Source organism: Schistocerca nitens, chromosome 1 (genome assembly GCF_023898315.1).
Source record: "Schistocerca nitens isolate TAMUIC-IGC-003100 chromosome 1, iqSchNite1.1, whole genome shotgun sequence".
Taxonomy (NCBI): Eukaryota; Metazoa; Arthropoda; class Insecta; order Orthoptera; family Acrididae; genus Schistocerca; species Schistocerca nitens.
The window spans coordinates 1,240,081,247-1,240,098,890 of NC_064614.1; the positions used below are offsets into that span (position 1 = coordinate 1,240,081,247).

The 17,644-nt window shown below is 50.5% G+C and overlaps 1 protein-coding gene across 1 annotated transcript in view; it reads right to left on the reverse strand.

Annotated features, from left to right (window-relative positions):
- LOC126201701 (BTB/POZ domain-containing adapter for CUL3-mediated RhoA degradation protein 3) overlaps positions 1–17,644 on the reverse strand; it is a 117,624-nt gene that overhangs the window by 87,785 nt on the left and 12,195 nt on the right. Inside the window, exon 2 of the mRNA XM_049936805.1 lies at positions 1,586–1,845. Within this exon, the coding sequence (XP_049792762.1) occupies positions 1,586–1,845 (260 nt within the window). The remainder of the gene's footprint in view (positions 1–1,585; positions 1,846–17,644) is intronic.

Genomic DNA, 17,644 nt, shown 5'->3' on the forward strand with positions numbered 1-17,644 from the left:
CATGTCCTCTGTACCTGCTTCCTTCGATTCTTTTGAGGCTGAGCGGCAAACTTTAGCAATGTGACCTTTTTATGACATTTGCGACAAACGGCCCAATGCTGGGGGCACTCTGACCGATCATGATGTATATATCATGACACACAGTACAGCAACAGGGGACGGCGGCCGGAATTCTGTTTACGCGCCGTGCGGGAGCGGCCGTAACGGCCGGAATGTACCGCTCGCACGTCGTCCACCCCGGACACAGTGGATGCGGCCGCGCCGCCCTGAACCTCCGCGACGTCGCACCACGCTTCCAGCTGTTGACCTGCTGTGTGAGAGACTTCATACGATTGAGCAATGGACAGGACTTCCTCGAGGGAAGGGTCTTCTAACTGCAAGGCCCGTTGCCGGACCTCCCTATCAGGGGCCGAACGAACAATGACATCGCGTACCATAACGTGGGCATACGACTCTCGCGACTGCTCCGTGACAAAAACACTTGCGACTAAGACCGTGCAGGGTAGCGGCCCACGCCCGGCAAGACTGATGCGGCTGTTTCTTGCATTGATAGAACTCGACCCTAGCCGCCACAACATGCGTGCGGCGGCGATAATATGAAGACAGCAATGAACACAATGCGTCAAAAGACAAGGACGAGGGTTCCTGCAACGGCGCTAGCTGCCGCAAAACTTGATACAGCGAGGGAGATATCCAAGACAAGAAGAGAGCACGACATACCTCCGCATCGGCAACATGAAACGCCTGGAAATGCTGCCGAAGGCGATGTTCATATGCATCCCAATCCTCCACCGTCTCGTCATACGGGGGAAAGGGAGGAGGGAACTGCGCCGGAGCAGACGGCGTGGAGAGCAACGCCGGAAGCACTTGTTTCATGGTGGCCATGAGCTCCGTCTGCTGCGCAACCAAAACTCGCACCAAATCCTCCATGCCGTGGAGAAGCTGCGAAACCTGAACAACGACGCAACACGCGAAAGAACGACCCTACTCATCACCAATTGTATAGTAACACTGTTCACGTTTACGTCGCACTTCAGTTAGCGTAGACCGGGACTGTGTCCTAGGCATGCCCGATGTTAACTGACTGGACACGGCCCGTGCTGCCGGAGTTGTTGTTGTTGTTATGCCGGCAGAGGTCGCGTCTGAATTCTCGCGTGCCCTCTGGTGGACGGGACTCTACTTGCGGCAACTACTGTTCGTGACGCGCCGTGCCAATGTGCGCCTCCCGCGATCTTTCTGGTGGCTACTGCAGATACCTTTTGTAAACAATTTAGAATTGATATCTGTCATACACAACCCCATAGTCAGTCTCCCGTAATGCTGCTTAGAACCTATATTGTCTATACATTAATTACTCTGTTTTCCACAATATCACTTCATGTAATCAGGTGTTTTTTTACTGTGGGTAGTTGTGCATCAGAGAGGCCATTCACTAAAGAACTGTACTGCTTTCCTGTGTAATGCTGGTGGGAAAATTAACAACGGATCACTTGTAAGTGGTAACTACTGTTTCCAAATTGTTCCAGAAATGAATTACTTCCACAACCTTAGTTAAGTGCACACTCCATTTGCAGAAAATACAGACCTTTGATGTTGAATTAATGAGCAGCTGTTCCTCTTTTTGTGATGTTATAAGAGGAACCCTGCAAATGGGTTCAGTGTCTCGCTCCTTCTTCATTAGAGCTTGCTCACAGGATTCCGCCAGCTCGGCAATGCAATAATACTTGGCCTCAGCCAGCAGCTCTGCCATCTGCTTACTGCTCTCCGGAAGTGGAACAGTTCCGTCACGCAGGAAGTTCAATATTGTTCCAAAATGCTTTCCGCAGCGGTCTATCAATATCCAACCTGGAGTAAATATTTCAATATTAAAATCATAGAATGCACAATGATGGAAAGAAACTGAGTATTGCAATATGAAATACAAATTTTATCAATAAATGGCAATGTTTTAAACAGACAGGAAAATAAGTAATGTAGCCATATTAGTCACACAAATGTACAAAGACTATTCAATAGAAAGGAAGGGAAAGAGATGACGACCTGTGGACAGAGCAAGTATACAGAAACTGTGAAACTTCCTGGCAGATTAAAACTGTGTGCCGGACCGAGACTCGAACTCAGGACCTTTGCCTTTTGCGGGCAAGTGCTCTACCAACTGAGTCTCGGTCCGGCACACAGTTTTAATCTGCCAGGAAGTTTCATATCAGTGCACGCTCCGCTGCAGACTGGAAATTTAATTCTGGAAACATCCCTTAGGCTGTGGCTAAGCCATGTCTCCACAATATCCTTTCTTTCAGGAGTGCTAGTTCTGCAAGGTTTGCAGGAGAGCTTCTGTAAAGTTTGGAAGGTAGGAGATGAGGTACTGGCAGAAGTAAAGCTGTGAGGACGGGGTGTGAGTCGTGCTTGGGTAGCTCAGTTGGTAGAGCACTTGTCCGCAAAAGGCAAAGGTCCGGAGTTCGAGTCTTGGTCTGGCACACAGTTTCAACTGCCAGGAAGTTTCATATCAGCGCACACTCCGCTGCAGAGTGAAAATCTCATTGTATACAGAAACTGTGCTAGACAGGCTGGAAAGATCATTACAGACGGAGTACAAAGAGTAAGGAGGAAATTGGCCACCCCCTTTCAAAAGAACTGTCCTTGCATGTGTGTTAAATGATTTAGAGAAATCACAAGAAACTTAAATCTGGATGGTTGGACGTGGATTTGAACTGTTGTCCTCCTGAGTGCAACTGGTGTGCCATATAACTCGGTACAGCAGGGTTGGAGGAGCAATAATTAAAGAAGTGACATGGGATTTCTATATCAGATGAATTAAATGACACTACACACACTGTGCAGAGAAAGCGTCTTTCGGAACGGTGAAGCTGGCGGAAGAGGCACCTTTTCTCTTTGGGTACAAAAAGAGTACAACAAGCGACTGTACCCCAGAGGGGCGGCTATAGACAGCGTCTGTCATAGTGAGCAGCTGATTTTAGGCTGGGCATCCTACCGCCTATGTGGAAAGTAACAGGAAATTACCACATTACATTCTCAAGCAGTACATGATATGTCTCTCCATGTGAAAGATCCGGAATTAAAGCTTCCCCTCATTCGGATTTCTGGGAGGGGAACACATTGAGAGTAGACATATTTGATGAGAGTAGACGTATTTGAAAGGAAGAAAGGGACAGTGAAGGAAGGAAAGATGAGGATTGGAACATGGAATGTGAGGACACTACTGCAAGCAGGAAAGCTAGAGAATGCAAAACAGGGGATGAAAAGGAACAGATTAGATGTCCTTAGTTTGTGTGAAATGAGATGGGGAGATAGAAAGTGGAGATTATAAGCTCTTTTACTCAGGGGAAATCAAGAGTGGTGAAAATGGAGAAGGAATATTGATAGCGTAAAAGCTGAAAAATAAGGTAATGAAGGTACAATATATTGATGGAAGACTGATGATGATATGATTGAGGGGCAGTTCAAAAGATCTGGTGTTAATACAGGTATATATGCCAACCAGACAGCGTAGAGATGAGGAAGTGGAAGAATATTATGAGAAAATACAAGAACTCATCAAGAAAGAAAATAGAAATGCCTGCATTATCATCATGGAGGACTGGAATGCCCCCCCCCCCCACTTTTTTTTTGTTTTTTTTTTTTTAGCGCCCTGTCCGTGACTTAGGAAACAGTAAAAACCGAAAATGGAAACCAGCAGAAATGGGAACGAAACTCAAAAAATTGGAGAAACTAAAAGCAGAAGGAAGGCTTAAAAATCCACTACAGAAAGGGGTTGGTAGTCCCCAAAAAAAGCTTCAAATGACTAACGTCATTTCACTGGCACTAATAAACTCAAGAACGCGATCGGCCGAGCACTTGTCATCTGCTAAAATGGACGATATATCAAGCGACAGCTGTAGACGGGCGCCTAACGGAGTAAAATAGGGGCACTCAATTAAAAGGTGTCTTACCGTCCACAGCTGAGAGCAGTGGGGACAGAGTGGGGGAGGATCGCCGTTTAAAAGATGTTGATGGCTAAAAAGACAGTGCCCTATCCGAAGTCTAGTTAAAATTACCTCCTCCCAACGACGCGTTCAGGAGGAAGAGGTCCAAGCACAAGGAAGAGCTTTCACGTCCCGCAATTTATTATGGGGAAGTGTCGACCAATGTGCGTGCCATAAAAGAACAACTCGACAACATAAAACGCTCCGTAGATCGGTGAAGGGAATCGATTGAATAGCTGGCCGAAGAAGAGAGACTGCAGCCTTGGCCGCTATATCGGCCGCCTCATTTCCACAGATACCAACGTGTCCCGGGAGACAGAGAAACGCCAACGAGACGCCCCCCAAGTGGAGCAAGCGCAGGCAGTCCTGAATCCGGTGGACCAGAGGGTGGACAGGGTAAAGAGCTTGGAGACTGAGGAGAGAGATGAGAGAATCTGAGCAGATAACATACTGTATCCGCTGATGGCGGCAGATGTAGTGGACAGCCTGGATGGTGGTGGTGGTTGTTGGGATGTTTAAGGGGGACTAAACAGCGAAGGTCATCAGTCCCCCATTCCAAAAACAGGCGTGACGAAAATTTGCGGAGCAGGTAAAACCCCAGGGGGAAGGAGACTCCCCCCCCCCCCCCCCCAGGCACTGAAAGAACACAAATGCAGCAACGAACACTACAAAAAAGAAGAGTACAGATGACAGAAAGAAACAGAAGAAAAGAAGATGGCCAGAGACTGGTTGACTGACAGCGAGAACAAAAAAAAGGGAAAGAGTCAACCATCCTACTACACACCAAAATCTGCAACCAATTATGAGAGACTCGAGGACAAGAAACACAGAAAGGGAAAGGCGCAGGACCCCCCTAAATGGAACCATAAAAAGGACTACCACGGATAAAATTTAAAATGTCGTCAGCCATGGAGGCACCGTCACATAAAACCAAAGGCAAAGTGCCCGGGAGATTAAAAGACTGCCGGAGGGTGTGCAGTGGGGCATTCCAACAAAATGTAGGCGACCATCAGCCGGGACCCACACCGACACAGGGGGGGATCCTCCTGACGCAAAAGATGGCCGTGTGTCAGGTAGGTATGGCCAATGCGGAGCCGACACACGACGACAGAGTCCCTGCGAGAAGCCCGCAGGGAGGACCGCCACACATCGGTCGTCTCCTTAACAGCCCACAGTTTAATCGGGGATGTCAGGCCACGCCACTCATCATTCCACATCCCAAGCACCTTACGGCGCAACACCAACTGCAGCTCACAAGCCTGGAGGCCGATCTCCAAAGCTGGGGCGTCGATCGCCCCTTTGGCCAGCCTGTCAACACGTTCGTTCCCCGGGATGCCAACGTGACCTGGCGCCCAAACAAAGACCACCAAACAACCAGAGCGGGTAATGGCAGAAACAGACTCCTGAATAAATGATACCAGAGGAGAAGAGGTATAGCAGCGGTCGATAGCCTGGAGGCTGCTCAGGGAGTCATTGCAGATGACTATGGACGTACCTGAGCAGGAACGCAGATGCTCAAGAGCGCGCAATATGGCCACCAGCTCTGCAGTAAAAATACTGCAGCCAGCCAGCAAGGAGCGCTGTTCAACATGGGCAGTGTGAGCAAAAGCGTAGGCAGTACGACCATCAACCAGGGAACCATCAGTGTAGACAGTCTCACAGACCGAAAATGAGGCGAGGAGCGCAAGAAAACGGCGACGGAGGGCCACAGGCGGAACAGAGTCCTTGGGTCCCCGTGCCAAGTCCAGACGGACGGATGGACGGACGGGGCACACTCCAGGGAGGCGTAGGTGCACGGACCCGGAAGGGAGGCAGAAGAGGGAATGACCCCAGTTCCGACAGCAGGGACTGGACGCGGACAGCAATGGAAGCCCAGACCTAGGTCGCCATTCGGGCAGATGGAGGGCCATGGCAGGGAAAAGCAGGCGATAATTGGGATGGCCCGGCGAGCAATGCACGTGGACAGCATAGTCGGCGAGCAGTCTGTGGCAGCGAATCCGCAGCGGGGAAACCCCGGCCTCCACCAGTAGACTATCCACGGGGCTCGTACGGAAAGCAGCAGTTGCAAGCCGAACCCCACAGTGGTGTATGGGGCCCAACAACTCAACACTGAGGGCGATGCAGACCCATAGGCCAGGCTCCCATAATCAAGCCTGGACTGCACAAGGGCTCTGTACAATCTCAACAGCGTGCAGCGATCTGCACCCCAAGACGTGTGGCTCAGGCAGCGGAGGGCATTGAGGTGCCGCCAGCACTTTTGCTTCAGCTGAGTAATATGAGGAACCCATGTGAGCCGGGCATCAAAGACAAGTCCTAAGAATCGGCTAGTGTCCACCACTTCAAGTAGGTGGCCGTCGAGGTAAAGTTCAGGATGAGAGTGGACCGTCCAATGCCTGCAGAAGTGCGTAACTCGAGTCTTGGCTGCAGAGAACTGAAAACCATGAGTCAGAGCCCACGATGCTGCCTTGCGAACGGCTACTTGCAGCCTGCATTCGGCGACTCCCGTAGTCGTTGAGATAAATGAGATGCAGAAGTCGTCGGCATACAAAGAAGGAGACACCGACGACCCCACGGCTGCAGCCAGACCATTAATGGCCACTAGAAATAAGGAGACGCTCAACACCGAGTCCTGCGGGACCCCATTTTCCTGTATTTAAGAGGAACTAGAGGCGGCACCGACTTGCACCTGGAAAGAGAGGCGCAATAAAAAGGTTTGAAGAAAAACCGGGAGCTGACCACGAAGACCCCACGCATGCAACGTAGCAAGGATGTGATGCCTCCATGTGGTGTCATGGAGCAGCAGACCGGCCCCGACGGAAGCCACCCTGGGATGGAGCGAGGAGACCGCGCGACTCAAGGACCCAACACAAACGCCGCCCCACCATATGTTCGAGCAATTTGCACAAAACGTTGGTGAGGGTAATGGGATGATAGCTGTCCACCGCCGGGTCCGCACCGGGCTTCAAGATGGGGACAATAACACCCTCTCGCCATTGCGACGGGAACACACCCTCGCTCCAAATGTGGTTAAAGATGGTGAGGACGTGTGCCTGGCAGTCCCTGGAGAGATGCTTCAGCATCTGCGCGTGGATGCAGTCTGGTCATGGTGCTGTATCAGGGCAATTGGCGAGGGCAGCGAGGAATTCCCTCTCGCTGAAAGGAGCATTGTATTTTTCAGAACGACGCCGTGTGGAATGATAACGGCGTCTGCTCGGCCCGCTCCTTTACAGAGTGAAAGGCAAGGGGGGGGGGGGGGGGGGTAAGTTTCAGTCGCAGAGCTCGTAGCAAACTGCGCGGCAAGGTGGTCAGCAATGGCGGCAGCGTCGGTGCAGACAGCGCCGTCCAGGGAGATCCCAGGGACACCCATAGGGGTCTGGTATCCATAAATCCGCTGGATCCGGGACCACACGAGCGAGGGGGAGACACGGGAGCCCAAGGATGAGACATACCTCTCCCAGCACTCCTGCTTACACCGTGCAATAAGACGACAGGCCAAGGCACGGAGCCTCTTAAAGGCGATGAGGGTCTCCAGAGACGGGTGCTGCCTATGACTCTGGAGAGCCCGCCTACAGTTGCGAATAGCCGCAGCAATGTCCGGTGACCACCAGGGTACAGCCTTCCTCAGAGGGAGTCCAGAAGAGCGGGGGATGGCAGCCTCGGCCGCATAAATGATTGACGTGGTCAAGACACGGACCACCTCGTCAATGTCACCCTGTGGGGGAGACGCAATGGTGGCAGCGGAAGTAAAAGCCGGCCAGTCAGCCCTGTTGACAGCCCAGCGGGGCAGGCGCCCAGAAGAATGACAATGGGGCAGTGACAAATAGATGGGAAAATGGTCACTACCACACAGGTCAGGATGCACTCTCCAGTGGAGGGATGGGACAAGTCCGGGGCTGCAAAGAGAGAGAGCGATGGCCGAGAACGAGCCGTGGGCCACACTGAAATGCGTGAGAGCACCGGTGTTCAAGAGGCTAAGGTCGAGCTGAGCCAACAAATGCTCCACGGCACGACCGCTGTCATCGGAGACAGTCCCACCCCATAGGGGGTTGTGGGCATTGAAATCGCCCAGAAGCAGCAATGGTGGCGGGAGTTGAGCCAGCAGCGCAGCCAAGACATGTCGGGGGAGCTCCCCATCCGGAGGAATGTAAACAGAGCAAACAGTAATAGCCGGCGAGAGCTCAACCCTGACAGCGACTTCCTCTAAAGGCGTCACAAGGGGTACTGGCGAGCTACAGACAGAGTGGTGAACAAAGAGGCAAACTCCACCTGACACTCGTTGGCAGGCAGCGTGGTTCTTATAGTATCCCCGATAACCGCGAAGGGAGGAGGTCTGCATTGCTGGAAACCAAGTTACCTGAAGGGCAATGCAGAGAACAGGGGAAACACTCAGAAGCATCCGGAGCTCAGGCAGGTGGCGGAAATAACTGCCGCAATTCCACTGGAGAATGGAAGCAGTAAGGGACTGGGAGGGCGTGAAGGCGACTAAGAGGCAGACGACGCCTCAGAGCCAACTGCCGCCACCGGGGAAGAGTCAGCTGTGTGCATAGGAAAGGCCCCCGAGGGTTCCGTGAGGGCAAGATCTGCAGCAGAGGCGAGGATCTCCACCTCATCCCCTGAGCCAGAACTATTTACAGCAGGCGGTACTGAAACTGCCGGAACGTCCTTCTTCTCGGACACGTTCCTTCTTCTCGCGTCTGTCCTTAGGGTTAGAGGGCTGGAAGAGCTTCTCTGAAGGAGCGTCGGAGGCTGACGACGACGCAGAAGCCCTACGACCAGCAGGTGGCGGAACCTTCAGCCACTGGCTGACATCCGGCTGGGTAGGAGAAGAAACGGAGGAAGGGAGAGCCCCGAGGGACCCCTTCTGTGAGAGAGGAACCAGCAGAGGCAACGCCAGTGGAGAAGGAGGGGGAGGGATCGAGCCCCCCGGTTTTTGAGCAGATGTCACTCCCGAAGTAAGCGTGGGGGGAGCGACAGAAGAGGGTTTGCCCCCAAATGCTAAGGGGGCAACAGAGGAGGGCTTGCCCCCAGACACTAGGGGGGCAGACAGAGATGCATGGCCCCGAGGGCCCGCTGAAGGCGGCACAGATGAGGCGACAACTGCCGCCCACGAGAGCGACGATAACGTGGCTGCAGCATAAGATGTTCGCGGGGAAACAGGATACAACCTTTCAAATTTCAGTTTTGCCTCTCGATAAGTAAGCAGGTCCAGGGTCTTAAATTCCAGTATCTTCCGCTCCTTATTAAGAACGGGGCAATCCGGCGAACATAGAGAGTGGTGCTCCACACAGTTGACACACACAGGCGGAGGCGCACATGGAGAATCGGGATGAGAGGGGCATCCGCAATCTCAACATGTGGCGCTGGATGGGCAATGGGAGGACATATAACCAAACTTCCAGCACTGGAAGCACCGCATCGGGGGAGGGATGTATGGCTTGACGTCACAACGGTAAATCATTACCTTGACCCTCTCGGGCAATACAGCACCCTCGAAGGCCAAGATAAAGGCACCGGTGGCCACCCTGTTAGTCTTGGGTCCTCTATGTACATGACGGACAAAATGTACACCACGTCGTTCCAAGTCGGCTCTCAGCTCGTCGGCGGATTGTAACAATAGGTCACGATGGTAAATAATCCCCTAGACCATATTTAAGCTACTGTGGGGAGAGACGGTAACAGGGACGTCACCCAGCTTATCACACAAGAGCAACATTTATGACTGGGCTGGGGAGGACGTCTTAAGGAGGATGGACCCATTCCTCTTTTTAGACAACCCCGCCACTTCCCCAAACTTATCCTCCAGGTGTTCCACAAAAAACAGAGGCTTCGTCGTAAGTAAGGAGCCACCATCAGTCCTGCTGCAGACAAGATATTGTAGTACGTAAGGCTCCCGCTTGGCACTAGATCCGCGTCCCTCCCACAGCACAGCCAACGAGGGGAACGACTGAGGGTTATATTGCGCAGCATCAAAGTCAACTCTGCCTCGCTTAGAGACGCTGGTGGCCATGCGACCACCAGCTTGGTGCGATTTATTGCGCTTCATTGCGCCACATCCGCCCAGATGCCACCTACCCCGAACGAGGGCTCTCCCTAAGGGCGTCACCCAGCCAAAGCAAAGGGTACCTGGCCGATATCCCGTTGCTCGGTGTCCCCGTGCCCCAGACAAGATGGGCACATACTCCTTAACATGGATGGGGAGGAAACAGCTCAGGCATCTGTAGTGCGATCCCTGCGTGGTCAGGGGGCTACCACCAATAGGGTACATGACGACCCCACCACAACGGACTGGCTACCGTGCTGGATTTTAGGTGTTGAAAGGGTCCACAGTTGTCGTGGGCGCTAAGAAGGGGAATGTGCACAAGACGAGAAGGAGGCAACCCAGAAGACGTTGGGTGTAAATCCCGCCACACGACAATAGGTAGCATGCAAGATGGTGGTGCATGATGGACCAATAGAAAAACACCACCACGTAAGGTGTCCTTCCCCAAATGGCACGCACTAACAACGGAAATTTGGAAAAATAGAGGTCAAACCCAAGAGGGGACCATCACATAAGGCCGAAACGTTTGAGACTGCTTTTAGTCGCCTCTTACGACAGGCAGGAATACCGCGGGCCTATTCTTACCCCCGAACCCGAAGGGGGCGGACAGCCTGGAGAACAGCGTAAAGCTCCGCAGTATAAACCGAACAATGGTCGGGAAGCCAAAATTGATTTGGGGTGTCGCCAACAATATAGGCACTCCCTACACCTAACGATGTTTTCGAGCCATCAGTGTAAATAAATGCGGCTTCCTTCATTTGTGCACATAGAGCAGCAAATGCCCTACGATAAACAAGTGAAGGGGGTACCATCCTTGGGAAACTGACAAAGGTCGCAGAGCAAGCAGATCCGGTGACGGAGCCAAGGCGGTGCTGTACCCCAAGTTGTCAAGAAAGTTTTAGGAAAGCGAAAGGAAAGAGAATGGAGCAGTTGACGGAAGCGGACTCCCGGTGGTAGTAGGGAGGAGGGGCGGCCTGCATACCCTACATCAAAGGAGGCGTCGAAAAAAATGTCATGGGCTGGATTAGCGGGCATGGAAGACAGATGGCTAGCATAACGACTCAGAAGGACTGCTCGCCGATTGGACAGCGGAGGTTCAGCAGTCTCAGCATAAAGGCTTTCCACAGGGCTGGTGTAAAAAGCTCCAGACACTAAACGTAATCCACGGTGGTGGATAGAGTCGAGACGACGAAGAATAGATGGCCGAGCCGAGGAGTAAACTATGCTTCCGTAGTCCAATTTTGAGCGCACTAAGGCGCGATAGAGGCGGAGAAGGACCACTCGGTCCGCTCCCCAGGAGGTACCATTCACGACACGGAGGGTGTTGAGGGATCGCAGACAGCGAGCCGAAAGATAGGAAAGGTGGGAGGACCAGCACAGTTTTCTGTCAAACATAAGACCCAAGAATTTAGTGACGTCCGAAAACGGAAGGTTGACAGATCCTAGATGTAAGGAGGGTGAAAGAAACTCCTTACGTCGCCAAAAATTAACACAAATGGTCTTACTGGGAGAAAAACGGAAGCCGGTTTCGATGCTCCAAGAGTAGAGGCGATCGAGACATCCTTGAAGACGTCGTTCAAGAAGGCTGGTCCGTTGAGAGCTGTAGTAGATCGCAAAATCGTCCACAAAGAGGGAGTCAGAGACATCAGGAAGGAGACAATCCATAATTGGATTTATGGCAATGGCAAACAGTACAACACTTAGCACGGAGCCCTGGGGTACCCCGTTTTCTTGGGAGAAAGTACGGTAGAGAGTAGTGTTCACCCGCACTCTAAATGTGCGCTCTGCCATAAATTCGCGAAGAAAAAGGGGCAGCCGAACTTGAAAGCCCCAAGAGAACAGTGTGCGGAGGATGCCTGTCCTCCAACAGGTATCACATGCTCTCTCCAGATCAAAAAATATTGCTACTGTTTGGCGTTTCCGGAGAAAATTGTTCATGATATAAGTGGAGAGAGAAACAAGATGGTCAACTGCAGAACGATGCTTTCGGAAACCGCATTGGGCAGGTGTTAAAAGACTGCAGGACTCCAGCCACCAAGCTAAACGGCAATTCACCATATGCTCCAAAACCTTACATACACTACTCGTGAGAGAAATGGGGCGATAGCTAGAGGGGAGATGATTGTCCTTTACAGTTTTCAGAACAGGAACGACAATAGCTTCCCGCCATCGTCTGGGAAAAGTACTGTCGGTCCAAATTCGATTATAAATGCGAAGGAGGTAACGCAGACTATGGGTTGATAAATGCAGCAACATTTGGATGTGGATACCATCCGGTCCTGGGGCGGAGGAGCGAGAAGAATAGAGTGCATGTTGGAGTTCCCGCATGGAGAAAACAGTATTATAGCTTTCGCGATTTTGAGAGAAGAAAGCAAGACGTTGCACTTCCGCTGCACGTTTCTTTGGGAGAAACGCTGGCGGGTAATTTGAAGAGCTCGAAATCTCAGCAAAGTGCTGACCCAAAGAGTTAGAAATTGCGACGGGGTCCACTAACGTATCATGCGCGACAGTGAGACCAATGACCGGGGAGAAACTAGGCGCCCCTGAGAACCGTCGAAGCCGACTCCAAACTTCCGAGGAGGGAGTGAAGGTGTTAAATTAGCTAATAAAGAATTTCCAGCTTGCCTTCTTGCTATCGCGGATGACGCGACAGCATCGCACACGGAACTGCTTATAGCGGATACAGTTGGCCAAAGAAAACGCGAAGAGCACATCGCCGTTCACGTATTGCGTCACGGCATGCCTCATTCCACCAAGGAACTGAGGGGCGCCGGGGCAATTCGGAGGTGCGTGGTATTGAACGTTCCACAGCTGTAAGAATAACGTCGGTAAGATGTGTGACCTCATCGTCGACGCTAGGAAAGTGAGGGTCATCGAATGTCGCTAGAGACGAAAAAAGTGTCCAATCGGCTTGGGCAAACTTCTAGCGTCGCGGGCGCATATATGGCAGTTGAGGCTGCAGTCTAAGGACACATGGAAAGTGGTCACTCGAGTGTGTATCATCAAGGGCGAACCATTCGAAGCGCCGAGCTAGCGGAACAGTATCGACTGAAAGGTCCAAGTGAGAGAAATTTGTCATGGAGGCAGACAAAAATGTAGGGACCCCAGTGTTGAGGCAAACTAGATCCGCTTGGTGGAAGACGTCTAGCAATAGTGAGCCACATGGACAAGGATGCGAAGATCCCCAAAGCGGGTGGTGGGCATTGAAGTCCCCAACCAGCAAATAGGGGGGCGGAAGCTGACCAAGAAGATGATGAAGGAGATCAGCTCGTGCCATTGGTGTGGACGATGGAATGTATACAGTACAAAGAGAGAACGTGTATCCAGAAAGGGAAAGACGGACAGCGACAGCTTGGAAGGAACTGTTTACGGGGATTGGGCGATAATGGAGAGTATCATGCAGAAGAATCATGAGTCCTCCATGGGCTGGAGTTCCTTCAAAAGAGGGGAGATCATATCGGACAGACTGAAAATGAGGGAGAACAAAGCGGTCATGGGGACGCAGCTTTGTTTCCTGAAGACAGAAGATGACCAGCGAGTAGGATCGTAAGAGGATCGACAATTCATCCCGATTGGCTTGAATGCCGCGGATATTCCAGTGGATAATGGACATAGGGTGAACAGAAAATGCAGGAATGTGACCAAGGTTGCCGTCAACTCAACGACTGCTCAGAGCTTGCGACCGACAGCATGGAATGGCATTCAGCCAAAGGCAGAAGATCCTGATCCATAGGTTGTTCAGGAGCAGCTCCGGCCACCAGCGATCGGCCGGTTGATCAGCCGCCAGCAGTGCGCCTGGGCGACACAGAAGACGGCCGAGGGCGATTTCTGCCAGGTGGTGCTGTAGATGGGACACGCCTTGGCGGAGAAGGAGATGAACTGGGTTTCTTAGTAGCCTTCTTGGAAATATGATGTTTAGATGAAGGAGGAACCGATGGTTGTGAAGTTGGTGTACGTAAAAAATCTTCACCAGTATGCTCTTTTTTCGAAGTCTTGGTGTCTGACTTTTGGGCTCGAGATTTAGCAGAACCCGATGAAGAGTGGGCAGGCGAAAGTGGTGAGGTGGAACGGGCGATCTTTGCGCTGGCCGATCTGACGATCATGGTACTAAAGGTGAGGTCGCAAGTCTGCGTGGCAGTCTCCTTTGTTGGCCGAGGAGAAGCAAGGACAGTGCTGTATTTTCCTGTCTGAGGCACGGTGGGCTGTCGACTGGCGAATAATTTTCGAGCAGCAAAGGTTTTTTTTTTCCTTTTCCTTCACTCTGATTTCCTGGATGAGCTTTTCGTCTTTAAAAATGGGGCAATCTCGAGAGGAAGCAGCGTGGTCACCCATATAGTTGATGCAGCAAGGGGATGGAGGTGGACAAGCACCCTCATGGGCATCCTTGCCACACGTAACACATTTGGCCGGATTGGAACAGGACTGGCTGGTGTGATTGAACCGTTGACACCGATAGCAACGCGTAGGGTTTGGGACGTAAGGGCGAATGGAAATTATCTCATAGCCTGCTTTGATTTTCGATGGGAGTTGAACTTTGTCAAATGCCAAGAAGACAGTGCGGGTTGGAATGATGTTCGTGTCAATCCTTTTCATAACTCTATGAACAGCCGTTACGCCCTGGTCAGACAGGTAGTGCTGAATTTCTTCGTCAGACAATCCATCGAGGGAGCGTGTATAAACGACTCCACGCGAGGAATTTAAAGTGTGGTGCGCTTCAACCCGGACAGGGAAGGTGTGGAGCACTGAAGTACGCAGCAATTTTTGTGCCTGGAGGGCACTGACTGTTTCTAACAACAAGGTGCCATTCCTTAATCTGGAACAAGACTTTACAGGACCTGCAATTGCGTCGACAACTTTCTGAATAATGAAAGGGTTGACCGTGGAGAAGTCGTGACCTTCGTCGACCGAGAAACAACAAGGAACTGTGGCAACAATGTAAGAACTGTCTGTGGCTGAGACTCAGTGAACTTACGCTTGTGAGCAGACATAGTGGAAGGTGAGGAAACCATTGCGGAAGAATCCCCCATGATTACCGGCGTCTCCGATGGCGCGCTCCTCCCTTGTGGGGGCCCTCTCTGAGGGCACTCCCGCCTTAGGTGATTGTTCACACCTCAGGTCACACCTCCCGACAAACGGACGGAGGGACCAATCGGCACTTTCGGAATGTATCAGCTCGGGTAATCACCCTTCCCTGGGCCTGGCCGTTACCAGGGGGTACGTATGTGTCCTACCTGTCTCCCCGGGGCGGGGAATTACGCGTTACCGTCACTGGCTACGCATGGAAATGCGTGGGTCGGCCTTCAGACACGCACAGGGAGGAAAAAACAGAAAGGGAAAGGAAAGAAGAGGGGTCTCAAACGCCACAGCGGAGAAAAGGGCAAAGAGAAGAGGTAAGGAAAAGAGAAGGACAGAGGAAGTACTAAGACTTGCAAGCGGAGAAAGCAAAGAATTTGTTACAGTTTCGAGCGTCCGTCTCCGGACGTAGGCACAAACCATACTCCCAGAGGGGGAGAAAGGGAAGGAAAGAGCCAGAGGTGAGGGGGGGAGGGGCGAAGATGGGGGATGGGGAAGGATGCGGAAAGGGAAGGTATGCAGCCCGGAAAGGAAGGAAGGCCACATTAGCTCGGGGTCCCGTGCTCGCTATGCACGTATCCCCAAAAGAGTTGTGGACCCCCTGGGGGGACTGGAATGCAGTGGGGGGTGAAGGAAGAGATGAAGATACAGTAGGAAAATTTGGATTAGGAATAAGAAATGAGAGGGGTGAATGGCTAATTAGTTTCTGTAAAGAAAATTCATTAGCAGTGAGTAATACATTATTTGAACACCACAAAAGGAGACATTGCACATGGATATCAAATTTGAATAGGAAAAGATATCAGTTGGACTACATCCTGATACAAAAAAGGTTTAGGAACTGTTTGAAGAATGCCAAAGCTTATCCAGGAGCAGATATAAATTCAGACCACAACCTAGTAATGGGAGAAATACAAGTGAAGTTGAAAACAGTCTGGAGAGGTAAAGCAAAAGAAAGACTAAACATATAAAGACTCAAAATCGGAAAGAGGTAGTGTTGATGAAAGTGTTGATGACGAATGGATAAAAATAAGGGGAGGGCTCATGGACTCTGCCAAAGAAGTACTAGGAATTAGAGTATCCCAAAGTACCCGGAAAGAATGGATAAGAGAAAACATGTTGAAAAAGATGGAAGAGCAGAGAAAGTGGAAAAATGTAGAAACTGAAGAAGGCAAAAAGAGGTACAGGAAACTCAAGAATCAAGTGAAAAATGGATGCAACAGAAATGCAACGAAATAGAGAAAATGGAGAAAGAGGGAAAGTATGAAATGATATATAGATTGGCTAGTGAGATAGTTTTTGAACATAAAAGAAAGAGGAATAACATGTGAATAGAAAGAGCGGATGGTACTCTAGCAGAAGAACCACAGGAGATTTTAAACAGATGGCAAGAATACACTGAATGTCTGTACAAGGGGGATGAAATACAAAGTGAAATTAAGGTTGAAGAGGAGCTATATGTGCCGGAAGAAGGAAAGGGATTCACCATCTTGGAAGCAGAAGTAGAAATAGAAAAGGACTGAAGGAGATGATGAATAGGAAGGCATGTGGAATTGATGATTTGCAAGCAGAACTGTTAAAGAGTCTGGGAAACAAGGCAAGAAAAGGAAAGAAATAGCCTACCTCTGTAATGAGATATATGACAAAGGGGAATGGCCTGAGGACTTCCTTGCAACAGTTATGATACCAATAGAGAAAAAGAGAAACACTAAAAAATGTGAAGAGCATAGGACCATCAGTCTAATTTCTCATGCAGCTAAAATCTTGCTGAGAGTGTTGAATAGGAGGCTATATGGCAAGCTGGATAGATGGATTGCAGAGGAGCAGTTCGGATTTAGAAAAGGAAAAACAACAAGAGAGACTATTTGCCTGTTAAGAACTATAGGGAAAAGATATATGGAAAAAGATAGAGAAATCATTACTGTTTTTATAGATTTAGAAAAGGCTTTTGATAGAGTTTAGTGGAACAAGCTGATGGATATTTTGAAGAGGAAAGGAGCAGATTGGAAAGAGAGACAACTGATACAGAATCTATATTTACACCAGAAAGTAAGGATAAGGATTGGAAATGAAATGTCAGCAGGAAGCAGCATTGGATGAGGTGTTAGACAAGGTTGTTGCCTTTCCCCAATTATTGAGAAGGGAGTGCTTGCTAGCAGATGCTTTGGAAGGATTGGTTTGTGTGAGAAGACAGAGGAAGAAGTAGATACACGATGACAGATGACATAAACGGAAGAGGAAATTATGCAGACCTGAAGAGGATGGCAGAAGACTGGACAGCCTGGAGAAACTACCATGTGAAAACCTGCCCTTTGCTAGAACACTGATGATGACACATACTGTTGAACATCTGTAATCCCAATGAAGCCAACTGAGGTTTGATAGTACCCAAAACTGTTCTTCATGTCATATTAAGTTATGATTGCTGTAAGCCATCATCATAAAGTAACTAAGCCATTTAAGTGTGCCCCTATTTGGGTTTACAACTTCCGACTAAAGAACAGATACCAAAACTTGTGCAGTTTACTGAAAGACTCTTAGCAATGATTGT